Below are 21,486 nucleotides of genomic sequence, written 5' to 3'. Positions count from 1 at the left end.
AAGCATGAGTGGGGAAGGGGCAGGGACATCAGGAAAGAGAGGATCCCAAGAAAGCTCTGTGATGTCAGTGCAGAGCCTGACGCAGGGCTCAATCACACAAATTTGTGAGATCATGACCAGAGCCCACTCAGAAGCTTAACTGACTAAGCTACCCACGTGCCCTGAAAACTAAAAATTCTCTTAAGCAACTCTTGGGTCAAAGAAGAAATCAAAATCAGAAATGTACAATGTTTTTCAAACTTTTGTTTACAAAGACCCATAAAATGAAATATCTTTTACACCGTGATTCAGTATGATGTGTCTATGTACATATGTATTGAAATTACAAAGAACCTTATCTTTACTGCATAGGAGTTAATATAAAATACTTTATTAGTATTTAAACACAATATAGAAAAATATCAAAATAATAGGAAAAGGAAATTAGAAATTTTAATTTAAAAAAATTAAAAATTTTAATTTAAAAGGTGTGCTTGCCTATTCTAGATTTATTCCAGTCTAAAAACAATATGAGGATAATACCCAATGCAGATCTGGTGAGCCATACAGTCTGTTCTTTTTTCCTGTTTGTTTTTGTTTTGTTTCAAACTAGAGTAAATCTGAAAATCCTAGTTCAAGCAAAAAAGATTGTGGTGAATAATAATTATAGCAAAACTCTTCTTGGTTAACGATAGATATTCTTTATCTTAATCCAAAATGATGATAAATTCAATGTTGTGTAATTGTTCTTTAGTACAATTAAGAACTAAGCTGTAATAATTCATTTTTTTCTTCAGGCACCAAGTTAGAATATATATATATATTATATTATACTATATAAATATATATATTTTTTTTTCTCTCTCTCACAGAGAGAGTGTTAGGTGGAGAGAGGGAGAATCCCAAGCAGGTTTCACACCCAGCATGATCCCATGATCCTGAGTTCATGACCTGAGGTGAAATCAAGAGTTGGACACTCAACAGACTGAGCCACCCAGGTGCCCCAAAACAAATAATTTTTCTAAGTAATTACTTTTATTGTGGTAAAATACACATGACAAAATTAATACTTTAACTATTTTTTAAGTATACAGTTCAGTGGCATTAAGCACATTCACAATATTGTGCAATCATCACCGCTATCCATTTCCATAACTTTGTTACCGTTCCAAACTGAAAACTCTGTCCTCATTAAAAGATAACTCCCCAGGGGCGCCTGGGTGGCTCAGTTGGTAAAGCATCTGACTTTGGCTCAGGTCACGGTTGATGAGTCCAAACTCCATGTTGGGCACTCTGTTGTCAGCACAGATCTTGCTTTGGACCCTCTGTCCCACCCCCTCTCTGCCCCTCTCCTGGCTTGTGCACTCTCTGTGTCTCTCTCAAAATAAATAAGTATACTTAAAATAATAATAATAACAATAAGAAGATAACTCCCCATCCCTCCCTCTCTCTAGCCCCCAGTAACCTCTATTCTGTGTTCTGTCTCTGTGAATGTCTAGTCTAGGTAATTCAGGTAAGTGGAATCATATACTAGTATCTTTTTATGCCTAGCTTATTTCACTTAGCACACTGTTCCCACGATTCATCCGTGTTGTCGCATGTACCAGAACTTCATTCTTATGGATGAATAATATTCTATTGTATGTAGATACCACATTTGGACAACATTTGGGCTGTTTCCATTTTTGGCTATTGTGAAAATTACTGCCATGAACATTGGTGTGAAATATCTATTTGAGTTCTATTTGAGAAAATATCTATTGAGTTTCAATTCTTTGGGGCATCCATGTAGAAGCAGGGTTGCTGGACCATATATTAATTCTAGTTTTAATTTTTTGAGGAATGACACTGGTTTCCATAGTAGCTACACTATTTTACATTCCCACTAGCAGGCCTCCAGCTTCTTCACGTCCTCACCAACATGGGCTATTTTCTGCTGTTTTTTGTTTTTTTCCTAGTAACCATCCTAATGACTGTGAGGTGGTGTCTCAGCGGAGTTCGGATTTGTGTCTCCCTAATGACTAGTGATGTTCAGAGCACCTCTCCATGTGCTTGTTGGCTATTGATCTACCCTCTCTGGAGAACCGTCTATTTAAGTCCTTTGCCCGTTTTTAAACATCAGGTTGCTTGTTCTCTTGTTGAGTTTTAGGAGTTCTCCTTATCAGATATGTGATTTGCCAATATCTCCTCCCATTTTGTGGCTTGCCTTTTTAAAAAAAATCTTTTAGTTTTATTTTTTTAAGTAACCTCTCCACTATGAAATTAGGATGTCCAAAGGCAGATCTGTTTTCAGGCAGGGTTGTATCCAAGGGCTCAGATGTCCTCAGACTCTGTAGCTTTTCATTTGTCAGACAAACTCTACACCTGGCGGGCATGATAAACATTGGTAGCCTTGGACACATCCTGAAAGTTTAATAACCGCAAGAAAATTCCCATTAAACTTCACTAAATATCATTTCAAATACAATGAGAATGTATTTGCATCTTGTCGACATTTATAAAAAAGAAAAACAACAAGTATCAAAAAAACACCCCAAGCGGCACCTGGGTGGCTCAGTCGGTTAAGCTTCCGACTTCAGCTCAGGTCGTGATTTCACAGTCCGTGGGTTCGAGCCCCACACTGGGCTCTGTGCTGACAGCTCGGAGTCTGGAACCTCCTTCAGATTCTGCGTCTCCCTCTCTCTCTGCAATCCCCCATTCATGCTCTGTCTCTCCCTGTCTCTTAAAAATGAATAAACATTAAAAAAAAAAAACCACCCACTCCAAAACAAGTAAATTCTTAATTGTACCTAGTTAGTACCTGAACTGGCAAAGCTGAACACTGCATTCATCATTTCATTCAACTAAAATCGGAGTGCAGGCTATGTGCCAGACACTGCTGACAGTTGTTGGCACAAAGGTGTTAACATTGAACCTGAAAGGTGTTTACATATGTTCAAGTATGTGAGACTCTCATGTATGTCCTATAAGCATTAATATATACCAGCTGGTGAAGCGCTTTAGACATATGTCTAAATTGACATTCAATCAGTATTTATTAAATGTCCCCCCCCCCCTTTTTTTTTTTGGACACAGCAGTGCTCTTGTCTACAGAAAGACAAACACAGACAAGATATTTGCCCTCATGGAGTTGATGGTCTAGTAGTGAAGACAGACGTGAACCAAATGATTACACTAACATGGAAACGAAAGCTATGTGATGTTGTAAATATATACTGAGCTAGGACTCCGAGGGCTTTCCCGAGGAAAGATCTTGCTGACCCTGAAGACAAGTAGAACTTCATTAGGGCATGGAGGAGTACAGAGAAGCCAGAGAAAGCATTTCAGGCAGAAGAGATACAGGCAGTAAAGGCCAAGTTACAAGAAGCATAGTGTAAGTATACTGTACGTCAAGAACTGAAAGGCCAATGTGCTGGAAATAGGAGTGTGGTAAAAGGAGGCCACGGACACAGACGGTGGGCAGACAGTGGCATCTTACTGACTATATTAGGTTGAGAATTTTAGTCTTCACTGCAAGAGTAAAAGAAACTCCTGAAAGATGCTAAGTGAGAGCAATATAATCTGATCTGTGTTTTTCAAAAGGATTTCCTTTGTGGTGTAGGTAATAGTTGGGAGGGAGCCAAGTATGCATTTGGGGAACCAGTTAATAGTGGTCCAGCTACTGACAGTCATTTGCATTAGTGAGGTAAAGGCAGTGTGTCACTGCTGTAACAAATTCCTACAAAATTAGTGGCTTAATAGAAACAAAATTGTGTCATCTTACAGTTCCAACGTGGGTCTCTGTGGCTAAAATCAAGGTGTTGGTAAAGACGTGTTACTTTCTGGCTCCAGGGGAAAATCTGAGTTCTCAGCGTTTCCAGTTTCTAGAAGCTGCCTACATTCTTTGGCTTGTGGCTCCCTTTCTTTACCTTCAAAACCGGCCATGCTGCATCTCTCTTGACAATTCTCTCATAGTTATATCTCCCTCTGACTCTTCTGCTTCCTTTGTACATTTTTAAGGATTATTGTGATTGTGCTGGGCTAATGGGTAATCCAGGCTACTCTGCTTATCTTAAAATCGGCTCATTGGCAACCCTAATTCCATCTGCAGACTTAATTTCTTCTTACAATGTAACCTAACATATTCACAAATTCCAGGGATTAGGATGGGTTGTATTATGTTGTATTATATATACCACATGGGAAAAGAGGAAGATTAACCGATTTCATTATACTTTTTTTTGAGCACGTGCGCGCGCGCGCGCGCGAGAGAGAGAGAGAGAGAGAGAGAGAGAGAGNAGAGGGGGGCAGGGGGAGGAGGGAGAGAGAGGGGGAGAGGGTGGGGAAGGGAGGGAGAGAGAGAGAGATAGAGACAGAGAGAGAGCCAGAAGTTAAATCAACTGAGCCACCGAGGTGCCTCTTATTATAAATGTTTAAATACTTGTTTGTGTTTAGCCTGGAGATTACAAAATGAATCCCTCATTTATTTACTATCTTCAGTTAGTACTTTGCCACTTCCCAAACAATAGAAGAACCTTACAACAATTTACCTCCATTTGCCCATCTTTCCATTTGTACTATCATGTGATCATGAGTTCTTATTTTAGATTTAATTTTATTATTTTTAAAAAACTTATTTTTTTTTAGTGATTTCTATACCCAATGTCGGGCTTGAATTCACAACCCCGGGGTCAAGAGTTGCATGCTCTTCCAACTGAGCAAGCCAGGCACCCCCTCATGAGCTGTTTTTTAAGATTTTATTTTTAAGTAACTCTACATCCAACGTGGGGCTTGAACTTGCAACCCCAAGATTAAGAGTTCCATGTTCTACTGACTGAGCCCTGTGAGTTGTATTTATTTTTTTAAAAAAACAAATTTTTATAGATTTTATTTTTAATTAATTACTATACCCAACATGGGGCTCAAACTCACAACCCCAAGATTAGTATTTGTAGGCTGTACCAACTGAACCAGCCAGATGCCCCTCCCTCTCCATGACTTATTTTTATTTTATATTTAATTTTTTTTAATGTTTTTTATTTATTTCTAGGAGAGAGAGAGAGACAGTGTGAGCAGGGGAGGGTCAGAGAGAGAGGGAATCACAGACTCCGAAATAGGCTCCAGGCTCTGACCTGGCAGTCAGCACAGAGCCTGACATGGGGCTCGAACCCACGAACCGCGAGATCATGACCTAAGCGAAAGTCGGACGCCCAACCGACTAGGCCACCCAGGCGTCCCTCCACAAGTTATTTTTAAATATAGAATGGTTCATAGGTTTCTAGCTTTAGGAACTGAAATAAGGCAGTGCAATTCACTAAGAAAGGGACCACTGGAAGGGACTGTGAGTTTGATTTTGGAGATGTTGAATTTTTTTTTTTCTGAGAGAGACAGAGAGAAGAAAGAGAATGAGTCAGAGAGAGAGAGAGAGAGAGAGACAGAAAGAGAGAATCCTAAGCAGGCTCCATGCTTAATGTAGAGCCCCACGTGGGGCATGAACTCACAACTCCGTGAGATCGTGACCCGAGCCGCAATCAAGAGTCAGATGCTCAACCGACTGAGCCACACAGGTGCTCCTGGATATGTTGAATTTTAAGTATCTTTGGGATTTTTAAGTAGTCAGCTGGATTTAGAGATTTGAGTCTCAGAAGGGAGGTGAGGGCTGGACATAGAATTTTACGGCTCATCAGCATATAGGAGGTAACTGATGTTATGGGTGTAAATGAGACTATCAGGTAGGGATACAGAGAGGAAAGGAAAGAGAGCCTAGGCTGGAGCCTGGAGGAACTCTGATATTACATGGCCAAGCAAATCCTCCTAATTTATATTCCTTTCCGTGCACCAACACTTGAAATGATTCCTATGGATTAGGACTTCTTGGTGTTAGTAAGCCGTATCTAATTACCTTGGGATAACTCTGCTACTATTATTATTTTCATCAATAGCTTGGAAATTCTGTCAAGGGAATCCACAGATCCCATAAGGATTTAGACATTATTTTTCAAACTGTAGGCCATGAAATCAGTTTAGTGGGTCTTGATTCATATTTTTTAAATGAGATAAATAGAAAGGAAGATATCAAGGTACATTATAAGCATTTACACTCTCTACCATGGTGAACCTACCCGTCTACAACTCAAAATACCATGTACGACTCCCAAATTTTTCTCTCTAGCCCAGCGCTGTCAGCTCAATATCGTACTGACTTAGACACCCCCACTTGGCTGTCTACTAGACATCAAACCGAACTATGAACCCCTGATCTTCCCAAAATGGCTCCATCTGCAGCCCTCCCAGGTGATGGTAATTTCATCTTTCTTAGGCCCAAACCCCTCAAGTCACTTTTTACTTCCCGCATTCTCTAATACATCCCATCCCATCTTTCAGGGAATGCTATTAAGCCTACCTTCAGAATCCAATCGCTTCTCGTCAACCCCACCACTGCCACCCTGGTCCAAATTATCATCACCTCATTTCTGAGATTAATGGAGGATTAATTAATCCACCTGGATTAATGCGAGAGCCTCCCAACAGGTTTCCTGAATTCCACCCTTGCTTGTCCTATGGTCTATTCTCAACACTGTGGTCAGAGCAATCCCTTGAAACAGGAGTTAGCACACTCTCTCTGTGGAGAGTCTGAGAGTAAATATTTAAGTTTTGTGGGCCAAGAAGTAAAATCGAGGCTATTATAGAAGGAGTTCTATAAGAAAAGAGAAAACAGGGGCTTGGGTGGCTCAGTGGGTTATGCGTCCAACTTCGGCTCAGTTCATGATCTCGTGGTTTGTGGGTTTGGGCCCCGCATCGGGCTCTGTGCTGACAGCTCAGAGCCTGGAGCCTGTCTTTGGATTCTGTGTCTCCCTCTCTCTCTGACCCTCCTCTGCTCATGCTGTCTCTCTCTCTCTCAAAAATAAATAAAACATTAAAAAATTAAAAAAAAAGAGAAAACAAATTTCTATAAAATTTTTATCGACAGAACTTAAAAAATAATTGAGGATAATTTTTTGTAATATAGGTCTACTTTTTTTTTTAAGTTGGTTCCCCCCCTCCCCTGGCCCTCCTACCCTGAGATCAAGAGTCACAAGTTCCTCTGACTGAGCAGGCCAGGCACCCCGTGTAGTACAGGTCTACTAATGAGCATGGAATTTTTTTAAATGAATTTTATTTAATTGGGGTTCAAAGCCAGTGTTCCCAAATATCAAATCAACTGTAAATGCTTATCCGTAAAAACCATTCTTAGCTGATGGTCATATAAAAAGAGGCAGCAGGATGGATTTACCCTGCAGGCTTTAGTTGTGCTGACCCCTGCTTCAAAATATAATCAGATCAGATCATTCTCTTAAAACCCTGGGAATTAGTTTTCTACTGTTGTGTGTAACAAATTACCAGAACTTCAGCAGCTTAAAACACCCACTTATTATCCTCACAGTCCGTTGATCAGAAGTGCAGGTGATCCTGGCTGAGTTCTCTGCACAGGGTCTCACAAGGCTGAAATCAAGCCAGTCCCTTGCAATTGTAGGTCTGAGGGCCTCACTTCCTTGCTGGCTATCAGCCAAGAACTACTCTTAGCTTGAAGAGGCTGCCTGAATTCCTTGTCATGTGGTCCCCCTCCATGTTTAAAGTCGGCAAAAGCACACGCACATCTCACAGTTTGAATCTCTCTGATGTTCCTTTATGCCACCAGCTGGAAAAAATGTTCTACGTTTAACGGCATCATCTAATTAGGTTAGACCCACTAGATAATTGTACCTCAAGGTCAACTGACTTGGGAGTGCTGGGGAGGGGGCATCATCCTTAGAAGCCTGCCTACTACACCTTGCGATAATTTCCTACTCAGAGTAAAAAAAGCTGCTCAGGAGGGCCGACACGACTTGTGCCACCTGCTATCCTCAACTCCCATGCATGCCCCATTACCTCTTTGATGTTATTTCCTGCTCCTGTCCCTCTGGTTTTTTTAAATGTTTATTTTTGAGAGTGAGAGAGACAAAGCATGAGTGGGGGAGGACAGAGAGAGAGGGAAACATAGAATCTAAAGCAGGCTCCAGGCTCCGAGCTATCTGCACAGAAGGGGATGTAGGGCTTGAACTCACAGACCCTGAGACCATGACCTGCGTGAAAGTCGGACGCCCAACCATCTGAGCCACCCAGGATCCCCGTCCCTCTGGTTTACGCTGTTCATTCACACTAGTCTTCCTGCTGTTGCTTAAACATGCCAGACCCATCCCACCTTGCGATCTCTGTCTGGAGGACTCTTCTCTCAAATATCTAATTTGTTAACTCCTGTGTCTCCAAGACTTTGCTCAACTTCCACTTTGTCAATGATACCATATCTGATCACACTATTTATTCAGTTTTTTAAAAGTTCATTCATTAATTTTTGAGAGAGAGAGAGAAAAGAGTGAGCATAAGTGGGGGAGGGACAGAAAAAGAGGAAGACAGGATCCCAAGCGGGCTCCACACTGCCAGCACAGAGCCTGACAAGGGGCTCAAACTCACAAACCGTGAGATCATGACCTGAGCTGAAGTCAGACACTTAACTGACTGAGTCACCAGGTGCCCCTGATCACACTATTTAGTACTACGACCTGCACTCTCACTCCTGGCACTATTTCCCTTACCCTGTCCTATTTTTGTTTTTTTCTACTATACTTATCACCTCTAACATACTATATACTTTGCTTATTTATGTTTATTGTCTGTCTCTCTTTGCCAGAATTATGCTCCTCAAGGGGAAGGCTCTGTGTCTATTTTGGATTCACTAATGTATTTTTCTTTCTAAGTGGTAGTGTTCTTTTTTTCCTTAAAGTTTATTTATTTTGAGAGAGCGTGAGCATGCGCACATGGGGGGGGGGCAGAGAGAGAGGGAGAGAGAATTCCAAGCAGGCTCTGCACAATCAAGAGTCTGTTGCCTACCTGACTGAGCCACTCAGGCACCCCCTTTTAAAATTTTATTTATTTTTAAAACATTTTTAATGGTTATTTATTTTTGAGAGAGAGAAAGATACAGAATCCGAAGCAGGCTCCAGGCTCTGAGTTATCAGCATAGAGCCCAATGCGGGGCTCGAACTTACAAACTGTGAGATCATGACCTTCGCTGAAGTCGGATGCTCAATCGACTGAGCCACCCAGGTGCACACCCTCCCCCCCCCACCTTTTTTTAAAAGTAAGCTCTACTGCCCAACGTGGAGCTTGAATGACCCTGAGGATTAAGAGTCACATGCTCTACTGACTGAGCCAGCCAGGCACCCCTCACTGATGTATTTTTTGTTCACTAAGCATCTAGCACAGTGCCTGACACAAAATAGGTGATCGATAAAAAACAAAACAAAACACCGATTGAAGTTTTGGGAAACTCTTGTTGCAATTTTCTGTATATGTATACATATACTAGGTTATGATATAAAATAGCATTTCTTATTGAGGATGGTAGTCAAGAGAGTTTGAGTATATGGCTTCTAAAGTTCTTCCTAAATGTGAGCACTTAGAAATTTCCATGTGTAGCTAGTAAATCTCCACTATATTTTTTGGGAGATGGCAAAGTTCACAGCCTACTTTCCACAGCACAGCATTGCTTATTGAAACCAAAACACCAAAAAAGTTATCCTATCTGTCCTAAAATAGTAGGTTAGGGAAATAGCATGAACTGCTGAATGCCTCAAAATATAAAAATCTGAACTTAATCTTTCCATGAAAAAGAGACAACAAGTGAGAGCAAATGACAAAAAAGAACATTTTCTAGACCAACATTTCCCCAGGCCAATGAAAGTTAAAGCTTCCATTCACTTACTGAAGAAGCAAAGAGGAGTGAAGAAAGATATCGCTCAAAGTCTCTGCAGTAGAAATTGTGACCTGAATGGACTTCGGAAGCAAAGACCACTTCTGAAATACATATGATTTCCACTCATCCACAGGCAGATCCATCCTACTTTAGGTCTATAAATTGAAAAAGAAAATAAAGAATTCAGATTTCTACAAATGCACAATTCTAAAGAATCAAGATTTCACTGAAGCAAATGTGAAACAACAAAATTAATTCTTGTGGTTATTTTCTGGTACTTTACATGCTGCGGATCTACATTCTTTCACAATGAACATCCTTTTATTCAGAAATATTTATTGAAGGCCTACTTTGTTCCACGAACAACGCTTGCCTCTTAGACCGCCGTCTTCCCAAGATGCTCAAGTCAGAAACCTGAGGCATCCCAGATTTTTCTTTCTCCCCAGCAACAATTAAATCAACAACTATTTCTCTTACATAGTTCAGTTTTTTCTTTCAATCCCCAGGTCATTCCTTTAGTTCAAGTCCTCACCATCTCTTGTCCGGCATAACCTGTCTCCATGCCCTCAGTCCCCTACCCAGCTTCCTAAATTCAATTCATCCTTCACATTGAGACAGACGTCCATACCCTGCCTTAAATTAATCAATGCTCCTCCAAGCATTTAGGGAAGCCCAGTACAAATCCTTCACTATTTAACCTGAGGCTCATTTTCTTCTTTTTTTTTTTCTTCAAAGTTTATTTATTTATTTTGAAAGAGCCAGGAGGGGAGGGGCAGAGAGAGAATCCCACACAGCTTCAATACTGTCAGAGAGGAGCTGGACGAAGGACTTGAATTCACCAACTGGGAGATCATGACCTGGGCCAAAATCAACAGTCAGATGCTTAACTGATTGAGCCACCTGGGAACCCCTACCTCTGGCTCATTTTCTAATGCCTAAGTCTTCTTCCTCTGTACCCCACTATCCTGAGCTATCCCCAGCTTGCCAGGCCATTCACCTCTCTAGTTTCTGCACAGGCTATGCATTATTCCAGGCGCATCCTTATGCTCACTTAGAGTCCACCTAACAAACCTGTACACACCCTTCAAGACTCAGTTTGAATGGTACCTCCTTCAGGAAGCCTTCCCTGATTTTCCATCTGTGATCGCAGTACACTGTGTCTCTCCCGAGGCCCATGTCCTGGCTACTTGGAGTTAGGGCTACTCACTGCGGTAACTCCCTAGACAGACTATGCTCTCCTCTGAGGGCAGGGACTGGAGCCTATTTACCTTCAGAGATGCCCACTGTACCAAGCTCGGGGTCTAGCACCGGCGGGAGCTCCGCCCTGGGTTGCTGAAGGAATCAAGTTACTGCTTGACTACGGTTAGCAGCAGGGTTATCAGGGAACAGCTCTAACTCTCTTCCGGGGTACCAGTCGGTGAAAGACCGAGCCAGGTTTTTCTTCGAGAACCCTCCCGGAAAGCTTCCGGAACTGGACCTCGCGCCCTAGGTTAGCGCTCGCGTCATCCTCCGCGCGCCCCAAGGCCCATGCTCCGCCCCCAGGCCCAGCAGGGAGGCTAGGTCCCGAACTGCGGCTCGGGCGTGTCACGTGGGCTGCTCACAGCTCCTCGACCAACGCGGTGGCTGCTCCGCCCTTAAGCCCGCCCCTGTGCCCTGCGCATGTCGGAAGGCGGGGGTGGTGCCTGTAGTTCCTTGGCCCAATAGCTTTGGAGCGCGCGGGGACCCGGGAGTGAAACCGGGGCTGCGGAGGATCCGGAGCGCGGGAGTTTGCGCGGCGGAGTCATGGTGGGCCACCTGAGCGAGGGGGCCATTGCGGTGAGGAGACGCCCGCGGGCCGGCGGGCCGGGGTAGCTGTGGGTCTCGGCCTTGTGGGGGTGGAGAAGGAGGAGGGAAGCTGGAGGCGTTGGGGAGAGAACGCGGGAGAAGATAACTGGGGTGGGGCGGGAAACCGTCGTGGGACTCCCTAGAATCGTCAACCTCTCCTAAAAGGATTTCTCTTGTCCTCTTTTAAATATGCCCATGTTTTTGTACTTAAGAAAACGAAGCAAAATTAACTTGATCGTCCCCCATCTCCCTCCTTTGGCCAGGCTCTGTCTCCGCCCCTTCCCTGGTCCACAGCCAAACTTCTCGAGAGGGGTCTTTGCCGGCCGACCCGTTAACAGACTCCAATCCATCGTCCCCTCGATCGCTATAGAAAGAACGCTGGCCGAAGTCGTTAAAGCCAACAGACACTTTTCAGTTTTCAACTTAACCAACAGAGTTCTCAGCAGTGTTTTGAGTGTGTTGAGCATTACTTCTTTCCTTAATGTTTCGGCTTCTTTGGCTTGGCTTACCTGGTCTTGCCTTGTCTTATTTGCAGGTCCCTCATTGTAAGTTTTTGTTTACTCATGGTTACGTTCTAGGCCCTCTTCTACCAAGACATACTGTTACCATCTGTATGTCAGTTGCCCACAGCTGTCTTTGTCCGGAGCCACCTTTTTTATTTTTTTCTTGATTGTTTATTTTTGAGAGAGAGCGCGCTCGCGGGAGAGGAGCCCAGAGGGAGGAGACAGAATCCCAAGTAGGCTCTGAGCTGTCAGCACAGAGTCTGATCAGGGCTCATGCTGGGCTTGAATTCACAAGTTGTGAGTTGTGATTTGCCCAGACTACGTCAGTCCCCTAACTGAGCCACCCAGGCGCCTCTGGAGCCACTTTTATTCTGAAAGACAAACCTCTGTTATCTGTCTGCCTACCTGATACCTCAAAGAGATTTTAAATTCAACGTATTCCCAAAGTAGATCCATTATTTTAGTAAGCTTGGGCCTCTTGGTGTTCCCTATGGGGGTGAATGGCAGCATTATCCACTGAGGTGTGCTAGCCCGCCATTGTGGAATCATTTTTCTGTAGACTCCCATTGCTTTAGATCTCCAGTCCATCACCAAATTTCGTTTTTCCTCCACACATACCTCTTAAATCCAGCCACTTCTCTTCATCCACTCTGGCATCATTTCTTGCCCGGACTACTCACTTCCATCCAGTGTACACCCTGGCCTCCTATTGCCATCATTGCATATTCCCTTTTGTTCTTGCTTCCTTTCCAGCCTTTAAAACTTTTTTTAAAATTTTAATTCCAGTATAGGTAACATACAGCATTCTATTACAGTATAGTGATTCAGCAATTCTATATATTACTCAGTGCTCATCATAAGTGCACTGTTAATCCTCATCACCTATTTCCCCCATCCCCCCCCCGTACCATCAGTTCTTTATAGTTAAGAGCCTGTTTCTTGTTTTGTCTCTCTCTCTCTCTTTGTTTCATTTGCTCATTTGTTTTGTTTCTTAAGTTCCACATATGAGTGAAATCGTATGGTATTTGTCTTTATCTGACTTATTCTTCCTAGCATTCTGGCTCCATCCATGTTGTTGCAAATGGCAAGATTTCATTCTTTTTTTATGGCTGAATAATATTCCATTATATGTATGTACCATATCTTCTTTATCCATTTATTTCTTGATGGACACTTGGCCGTTTCCATAATTTGACCGTTGTAAATAATGCTGTAGTAAACATGGGGTTCATATATCCTTTTGAATTAGTGTATTCATGTTTTTGGGGTAACTACCCAGTAGTGCCAAGAGTGGATGCTAAGGTACTTCGGTTTTAAGTTTTTGAGGGACCTCCATACTGTTTTCCATAGGGCTGTAGCAGTTTGCGTTTCCACCAACAGTGCGTGAGGATTCCTTTCTCACCTCATCCAGATGTGAGGTGATATCTCATTGTAGTTTTGATTTGCATTAACCTGATGAGTAATAGGGAGCATTTTTACACGTTGGCCATCTGTATGTCTTCCTTGGAGAAATATCTGTACATGGCTTCTGCCCATTTTTTAATTGGATTATTTGGGTTTTGGTGTTGAGTTGTATTGGTTTTTATATAATTGGGATACTAAGCCTTTATCGGATGTCATTTGCAAATATCTTCTCCAATTCAGTAGGTTGTCTTTTAGTTTTGTTGATTGTTTCCTTAGCTGTGCAGAAACCTTTTCTTTTGATGTAGTACCGATAGTTTATTTTTGCTTTTCTTACCCTTGCCTCAGGAGACATAGACAGAAAGATGTTGCTATAGCCTATGTCAGAGAAATTATTATTATTTTAAAGTACCTGTAGGTTTTTTTTAAGTTCATTTATTTATTTTGAGAGAGAGAGAGAGATGGGGAGAATGAGTAGGGGAGGAGCTGGGGGGGGGGGGTTGCAGAGGATCTGAAGCGGTCTCTGAGCTGACAGCACAGAGCCCAATGTAGGACTCCAACTCACGGACCGAGGGATCATGACCTGAGCTGAAGTTGAACCCTTGACCACCTGAACCACCCAGGCGCCCGTATTTATTTATTTTTAGAGGGAGAGAGAGAAACAGCTGGGGAGAGGCAGATGTGAGGGAGAGACAGAAGATCTGAAGCGGGCTCCATGCTGACAGCAGAGAGCCTGATGTAGGACTCAGACTCACAAACTATGAGATCATGACCTGAGCTGAAGTAGATACTAAGCCAACTGAGCCACCCGGGTGCTTCAAGAAAAAAAAATTTTTTTAATTAAAGTTTATTTATTTGTTTATTTAGAGAGAGTGTAAGTGCATGCATGAGCTGGAGAGGGGCAGAGAGATTGGGAGCGAGAGAATACCAAGTGTGCTCCCTGCTGCCAGCACAGAGCTTGATGTGGGAATTGAACTGACAAACTGTGAGATCATGACCTGAGCTGAAATCAAGAGTCAGATGCTTAACTGAGTCACCCAGGTGCCCGACAAAGAAAATTTTTGTGTGTTTGTGGTGACTGAGTGTAGAGAACCTTTGCCAACTCTGATTATCAGCTAAAGCAAGTAGTATCATTTTAGTAAAAGACGCAGGCCCAAAGGGTAAGCAACTGACAGATAAATAGTAGAGACATTTGGGGCAAGAGCTAACATAAAAGAAGAGATTATGTATGGAACTATTGTGGTAAATAGGATAATTAGCATTTGTATATTAAGTTACTGGGTAAAATAAAGAAAAGGAGAAGGGAACTAATATTTTTGCTATTTCCAGTGTGCCAGATACTTTATCATTATATAATAGTGCTTATAGTAACCCTGTAAGGTAGGTTTTTATTATTACCTGCATCTGCACTGGACCTGCATCTGCACTGAAATTAAAGTGCATAGAGGTTAAATAATTTGTCAATGGGATGAAGCATTGGATGATGTGCCCTTGACTATTACATTCTGTTGCTTGGTATTTTTTTAAATTTAAGTACAGTTGACATACAATATTCTATTAGTTTCAGGTATTCGTCATAGTAATTTGGTATTTTTGTAGGTTAGGAAATGATCCCTCTGTTAAATCTGGTTACTGTCTGTCACCATACAAAGTTATTACATTGTTACTAAATTCCCTGTGTTGTATATTACATCCCCATGACCCCCCCTTTTTTTTAATATGGAAGCATGAACTTCTTAACATCCCCTTCACCCATTTCGCCCACAGCCTCAATCTTTCCCCACTCTTGTAACCAACAGTGTGTTCCTTGTATCTGTGAGTCTGTTTCTATTTTGTGTTGTTTGTTTTATAGATTCAACATGTAAGTGAAATCATGTTATTTGTCTTCTCTGTCAGGCCTATTTCATTTAGGATCATACTGTCTGGGTCCATCTGTGTTGTCACAAATGGCAAAATTTCATTCTTTTTCATTGGTTGAGTAATATCCCAGTGTGTGTGTGTGTGTGTGTGTGTGCGCGCACGCCCGTGTGTGTCTTTGTGCATTCATCTGTTTATGGACATGTGGTTTCCTTCCTTATCTTGGCTATTGTAAATAATGCTGCAGTGAACACAGAGGTGCATATGTCTTTTTGAATTGGTATTTTTGTTTTCTTTAGGTGCATACCCAGAAGTGAAATTGTTGGATCATATGGTAGTTTGATTTTTATATGAGTCTCCACACTGTTTTCTATTGTGCCTGCTCCAGTTTACAGTCCCCACCAACAGTGTACCGGGGTTCCCTTTAGTCCACATCTTTGCCAGCACTTCATATTTGTTGTCATTTTGATAGTAGCCAATCTGTGATTTTGATTGGCATTTCCATGATGATTAGTGATGTTGAGGATCCTGTGTATCTGTTGGCTATCTATCTGTATGTCTTCTTTGGGAAAATGTCTATTCTAAAGTCTTTTGCCCATTTCTTTATTGGGTTGTTGCCTTGTATTTTTAAAAATATTTTTAAAGTTTATTTTGATAAAGAGGCATGTGCGCGTGCGCGCGCGCACACACACACACACACACACACACAAATTGGGGGAGGGGCAGAGAGAGAGAGGGAGAGCGAGAATCCCAAGCAGGCTCCAACCCAGCATGGAGCCCAGTGTGAGGCTGGATCCCACAAACCGCAAGATCATGACCTGAGCCGAATTCAAAGAGACGGATGCTCAACCTACTGAGCCACCTAGGTGCCCTAAGGCAATTTTTTCTTAAGTGTACATAGCATGTTATATGTCCCAGAAGATTTAATCTTATATGCACTATTTATAATGACACAAATTAAACAGTAATAAATTAATACGTGCATCTGGTTCTTATTATTTTTTAAAATTGATTTTAAATTTATTATTTTAAATTTACATCCAAATTAGTTAACATATAGTGCAATAATGATTTCAGGAGTAGATTTCAGGGATTTATCCCCTATGTATAACACCCAGTGCTCATCCCAGTAAGTGTCTTCTTTAATGGCCCTTACCCATTTAGTCCATTCCCCAACTCCCAACCTCTCCCTCAACCCTCAGTTTGTTCTTTGTGTTTAAGAGTCTCTTATGTTTTGTCCCCCACCCTGTTTTTCTATTACNAAAAAAATTTCAAAGAGCACAAGTGAGTAAAAATTAAACCCTTCCCAACCCCACACATCTAAACCCTACCCCTACCCTGCAGGCCCATTCTCAGAGATAACCATGTTTGCTTAATCATTTAGTCAGATTTTTCTCTTTCTGGATGTATAGATGTACAATGCAATTAACTCAAAATATGTTTCTATTTTAGAAGACCAAAGTCAAGAAGATACTGACAGTCCTAGTAAGAAATACTTCACTTTCTTAGTTGATAAGATTTCATTCTTTTTGATTGCCGAGTAATACTCCATTGTATATGTGTATACCACATCTTCTTTATACATTCATCTGTCGATGGACATTTGGGCTCTTTACATAATTTGACTGTTGTTGACACCGCTGCTATAAACATTGGGGTACACGTGCCCCTTCAAAACAGCACACCTGTATCCCTTGGATAAATACCTAGTAATGCAATTGCTGGGTCGTAGGATAGTTCTATTTTTAATTTTTTGAGGAACCTCCATACTGTTTTCCAGAGTGACTGCACCAGTTTGCATTCCCACCAGCAGTGCAAAAGAGATCCTCTTTCTTGCTCGCCAACATATGTTGTTGCCTGAGTTGTTAATGTTAGCGATTCTGACAGGTGTGAGGTGATATCATTGTAGTTTTAATTTGTATTTCTCTGATGATGAGTGACGTTGAGCATTTTTTCATGTGTCTATTAGCCATCTGGATGTCTACTTTGTCTTTTACACTTACAGACACTTTGGATGTGTCTGTGTCTTTTACCCATTTCTTCACTGGATTATTTGGCTTTTTGGGTGTTGAGTTTGACAAGTTCTTAATAGGTTTTGGATACTAACCTTTTATCTGATATGTCATTTGCAAATATCTTCTCCCATTTCGTTGGTTGTGTTTTAGTTTTGCTGATTGTTTACTTTGCTGTGCAGAAGCTTTTTATTTTGATGAGGTCCCAATAGTTCATTTTTGCTTCTGTTTCCTTTACTTCTGGAGACGTGTTGAGTAAGAAGTTGCTGCAGCCAAGGTCAAAGAGGTTTTTGCCTGCTTTCTCCTCAAGGATTTTTATGGCTTCCTGTCTTACATTTAGGTCTTTCATCTCTCATTTTGTGTTAATTTTTGTGTGTGGTGTAAGAAACTGGTCTAGGTTCATTTTTCTGTGTGTCGCTGCCCAGTTTTCCCAGCACCATTTGCTGAAGAGACTGTCTTTATTCCATTGGATATTCTTTCCTGCTTTGTCAAAAGATTAGTTGGCCATACGCTTGTGGGTCCATTTCTGGGTTCTCTATTCTGTTCCATTGATTTGAGTGTCTGTTCTTGTGCCAGTACCATACTGTCTTGATGACCACAACTTTGTAATACAGCTTTAAGTGCAGGATTGTGATGCCTCCAGGTTTGGTTTTCTTTTTCAGGATTGCTTTGGCTATTTGGGTCTTTACTGGCTCCATACAAATTTTAGGATTGTTTGGGGCACCAGGGTGGCTCAGTCGGTTAAGCAGCTGACTTCGGCTCAGGTCATGATCTCACAATTTGTGGGTTTGAGGCCTGCATTGGGCTCTGTGCTGACAGCTAGCTCAGAGCCTGGAGCCTGTTTCAGATTCTGTGTCTCCCTCTCTCTCTGACCCTCCCCCACTCACGCTCTGTGTCCTCTCTCTCAAAAATAAACATAAAAAGAAATTAAATTTTAGGATTGTTTGTTTTAGCTCTGTGAAGTATGCTGGTATTATTTTGATAGCGATTGCACTGAAAATGTAGATTGCTTTGGGTAATATCAACATTTTAACAGTATTTTTTCTTCCAATCCGTGAACATGAAACACTTTTTCCATTTTTTTTGCCTTCTTCAATTTCTTTCATAAGCTTTCTATAGTTTTCAGTGTATGGATTTTTCTCCTCTTTGGTTAGGTTTATTCCTAGGTATTCTATGGTTTTTGGTGCAGTTGTAAAAGGGATCGATTCCTTCATTTCTCTTTCTGCTGCTTCATTATTGGTGTATAGAAATGCAACCGATTTCTATGCATTGGTTTTATATCCTGTGACTTTGATGAATTCATGGATCAGTTCTGGCAGTTATTGGGGAATCTTTTGGATTTTCCATATAGGGTATCCTGTCTTCAGCAAAGTGTGAAAGTTTGACTTCCTCCTTGCTGCTTTAGATGCCTTTTATTTCTTTGTGTGGTCTTATTGCTGAGGCCAGGACAGCCAACATTGTGTTGAATAACAGTGGCGAGAGTGGACATCCCTGTCGTGTTCCTGACCTTAGAGGGAAAGCTCACAGTTTTTCCCCATTGAGGATATTATTAGCAGTGGGCCTTTCATATATGGCTTTTATGATCTAGAGGTATGATCTTTCTATCCCTACTTTCTTGAGAGTTTTTATTAAGAAAGGATGCTGTATTTTGTCAGATACTTTTTCTGCATCTACTGAGAGGATCATGTGGTTCTCGTCCTTTCTTTTACTAATGTGATGTATCACAGTGATTGATTTGTGGATATTGAACCGGCCCTGCATTCCAGATATAAATCCCACTTGGTCATGGTGATAATTTTAATGTATTGTTAGATCTGCTTGGCTAGTATCTTATTGAGAATTTTTGCATCCATGTTCATCAGGGAAATTGGTCTGTAGTTCTTGCTTTTTGTGGGGTCTTTGTCTGGTTTTGGAATCAAGGTAATGCTGGCCTCATAGAATGAGTTTGGAAGTTTTCCTTACATTTCTATTTTTTTTGGAGCAGCTTGCAAAGAATAGGTCTTAACTTTAAATGTTTGATAGAATTCCCTTAGAAAGCCATCTGGCCCTGGACTCTTGTTTTTTGGGAGATTTTTAATTACTAATTAAATTAAATTTCTTTACTGGTTATGGGTCTGTTCAAATTTTCTATTTCTTCCTATTTCAGTTTGGGTAGTTTATATGTTTCTAGGAATTTATCCATTTCTTAAAGATTGCTAAATTTATTGGCATATAATTGCTCATAATATTCTCTTATTATTGTTTGTATTTCTGCTGTGTTGGTTGTGATCTCTCCTCTTTCACTCTTGATTTTATTTATTTGGGTCCTTTCCTTTTTCTTTTTGATCTTACTGGCTAGGGGTTTACCAATTTTGTTAATTCTTTCAAAGAACCAGCTCCTGATTTCATTGATCTATCTTACTATATTTTTGGTTTTGATAGCATTGATTTCTGCTCTAATTGTTGTTATTTCCTATCTTCTGCTGATTTGGGCTTTTATTTGCTGTTCTTTCTCCAGCTCTTTAAGGTGTAAGGGTAGGTTGCGTATCAGACCTTTTTCCCTTTTTTCAGGAAGGCCTGGATTGCTATGTACTCCCATCTTATTACCGCCTTTGCTGCATCCCAGAGGTTTTGGGCTGTGGTGTTATCATTTTCATTGCCTTCCATGTACTTTTTAACTTCCTATTTAACTTCTTGGTTAACCCATTCATTCTTTAATAGGATGTTCTTTAATCTCCAACTATTTGTTGTCTTTCCGAATTTTTTATTGTGTTTGATTTTGAGTTTCATAGCATTGTGGTCTGAAAATATACACAGTATGATCTCAATCTTTTTGTACTTGTTGAGGGCTGATTTGTGACCCAGTATGTGATACATTCTGGAGAATGTATATTCCTTTGCATTAGGATGAAATGTTCTGAATATATCTGTTAAGTCCATCCGGTCCGTTGTGTCATTCAAGGCCATTGTTTCCTTGTTGGTTTTCTGCTTAGATGATCTGTCCATTGGTGTAAGTGGGGTGTAGAAGTCCCCTACTATTATGGTATTATTGTCAATGAGTTTCTTTATTGACAATAATAAATCAATGATTTATTATTGATTTATTATTAAATGAATCAGTGATTCATTGATTTATATATTTGGGAATTTCATGTTAGGGGCATAAATTTTTGCAATTGTTAGATCTTCTTGGTGGATAGACCCCTTAATTATGATAAAACGCTCTTCTTCATCTCCTGTTACAGTCTTTATTTTAAAATCTAGATTATCTGATATAAGTATGGTTACTCAGCTTTCTTTTGTGAACCAATAGAATGATAGATGGTTCTTCATATGAAGATTCTTTCACTCTGAATGTGCCTTTAGGTCTAAAATGGGTCTCTTGTAATCAGCATATAGATGGATTGTTTCTTCATCCATTCTGTTACCCCATGTCTTTTGATTGGGGCATTTAGTGCATTGACGTTTAGAGTAAGTACTGAAAGATACGAATTTGTTGCCATTGTGTTGCCTGTGGAGTTGGAGTTTCTAGTGATGTTCTCTGGTCCTTTCTAGTCTTTGTTGCTTTTGGTCCTTTTTGTTTTGTTTCATCTTTTCTCTCTCCGAGATTCTCCCTGAAAATTTCTTGCAGGGCTGGTTTAGTGATCACAAACTTCTTTAGTGTTTGTTTGTCTGGGAAACTTTATCTCTTCTATTTTGAATGACAGTCTTGCTGGATAAAGAATTCTTGGCTGCATATTTTTCTGATTCAGCACGTTGACTATATCCTGCCATTCCATTCTGGCCTGCCAATCTTCTGTGGATAGGTCTGCTGCGAACCGTCTTTCTTGCTTTATAGGTTGAGGACTTTTTTCCCTTGCTGTTTTCATAATTCTTACCTTGTCTGTGTGTTTTGTGAATTTGACTAAGATATGCCTTGGTGATGGTGGTTTTTGCTGAATCTAATGGTACTTCTGTGTGCCTCCTGGATTTTGATGTCTGTGTCTTTCCCCAGGTTGGGAAAGTTTTCCGCTATGATTTCATGCATGTGGTTTTTAAATGAAATAGAACAGAAAGGCGTTTGATGAAATTATTTATGTTTGGCCCCACCCTACCTCAGTTCTGTTCCCTAGAAACTTAAAAAAAAATCACCTTTATTGAAATTCAATGTGATTTACACACAATAAAAACTGTAATATGT

The 21,486-nt window shown here is 40.9% G+C and overlaps 2 protein-coding genes across 3 annotated transcripts in view; one reads left to right on the top strand and one right to left on the bottom strand.

The window, feature by feature from the left end:
* Window positions 1-11,247, bottom strand: part of SMYD4 (SET and MYND domain containing 4) — a 43,135-nt gene extending 31,888 nt beyond the window's left edge. Inside the window, exons 1-2 of the mRNA XM_077749790.1 lie at window positions 10,999-11,247; window positions 9,740-9,885 (exon numbers count right to left, since the gene is read on the bottom strand). Of these exons, the coding sequence (XP_077605916.1) occupies window positions 9,740-9,873 (134 nt within the window). The 5' untranslated portion in view covers window positions 9,874-9,885; window positions 10,999-11,247. The remainder of the gene's footprint in view (window positions 1-9,739; window positions 9,886-10,998) is intronic.
* A 171-nt stretch (window positions 11,248-11,418) lies between these two features.
* RPA1 (replication protein A1) overlaps window positions 11,419-21,486 on the top strand; it is a 73,019-nt gene continuing 62,951 nt past the window's right edge. Inside the window, exon 1 of one of the 2 annotated variants that reach the window (XM_077749718.1) lies at window positions 11,419-11,545. In XM_077749718.1, coding sequence (XP_077605844.1) covers window positions 11,513-11,545 — 33 coding nt within the window. In that variant the 5' untranslated portion in view covers window positions 11,419-11,512. The remainder of the gene's footprint in view (window positions 11,546-21,486) is intronic. The other variant, XM_077749717.1, reaches the window with a different exon arrangement.

Source organism: Crocuta crocuta, unplaced genomic scaffold, assembly GCF_008692635.1.
Source record: "Crocuta crocuta isolate KB4526 unplaced genomic scaffold, BGI_CrCroc_1.0 scaffold149, whole genome shotgun sequence".
Taxonomy (NCBI): Eukaryota; Metazoa; Chordata; class Mammalia; order Carnivora; family Hyaenidae; genus Crocuta; species Crocuta crocuta.
The sequence above is the reverse complement of the archived record's forward strand: the minus strand, read 5'-3'. Positions and strand labels throughout refer to the sequence as shown.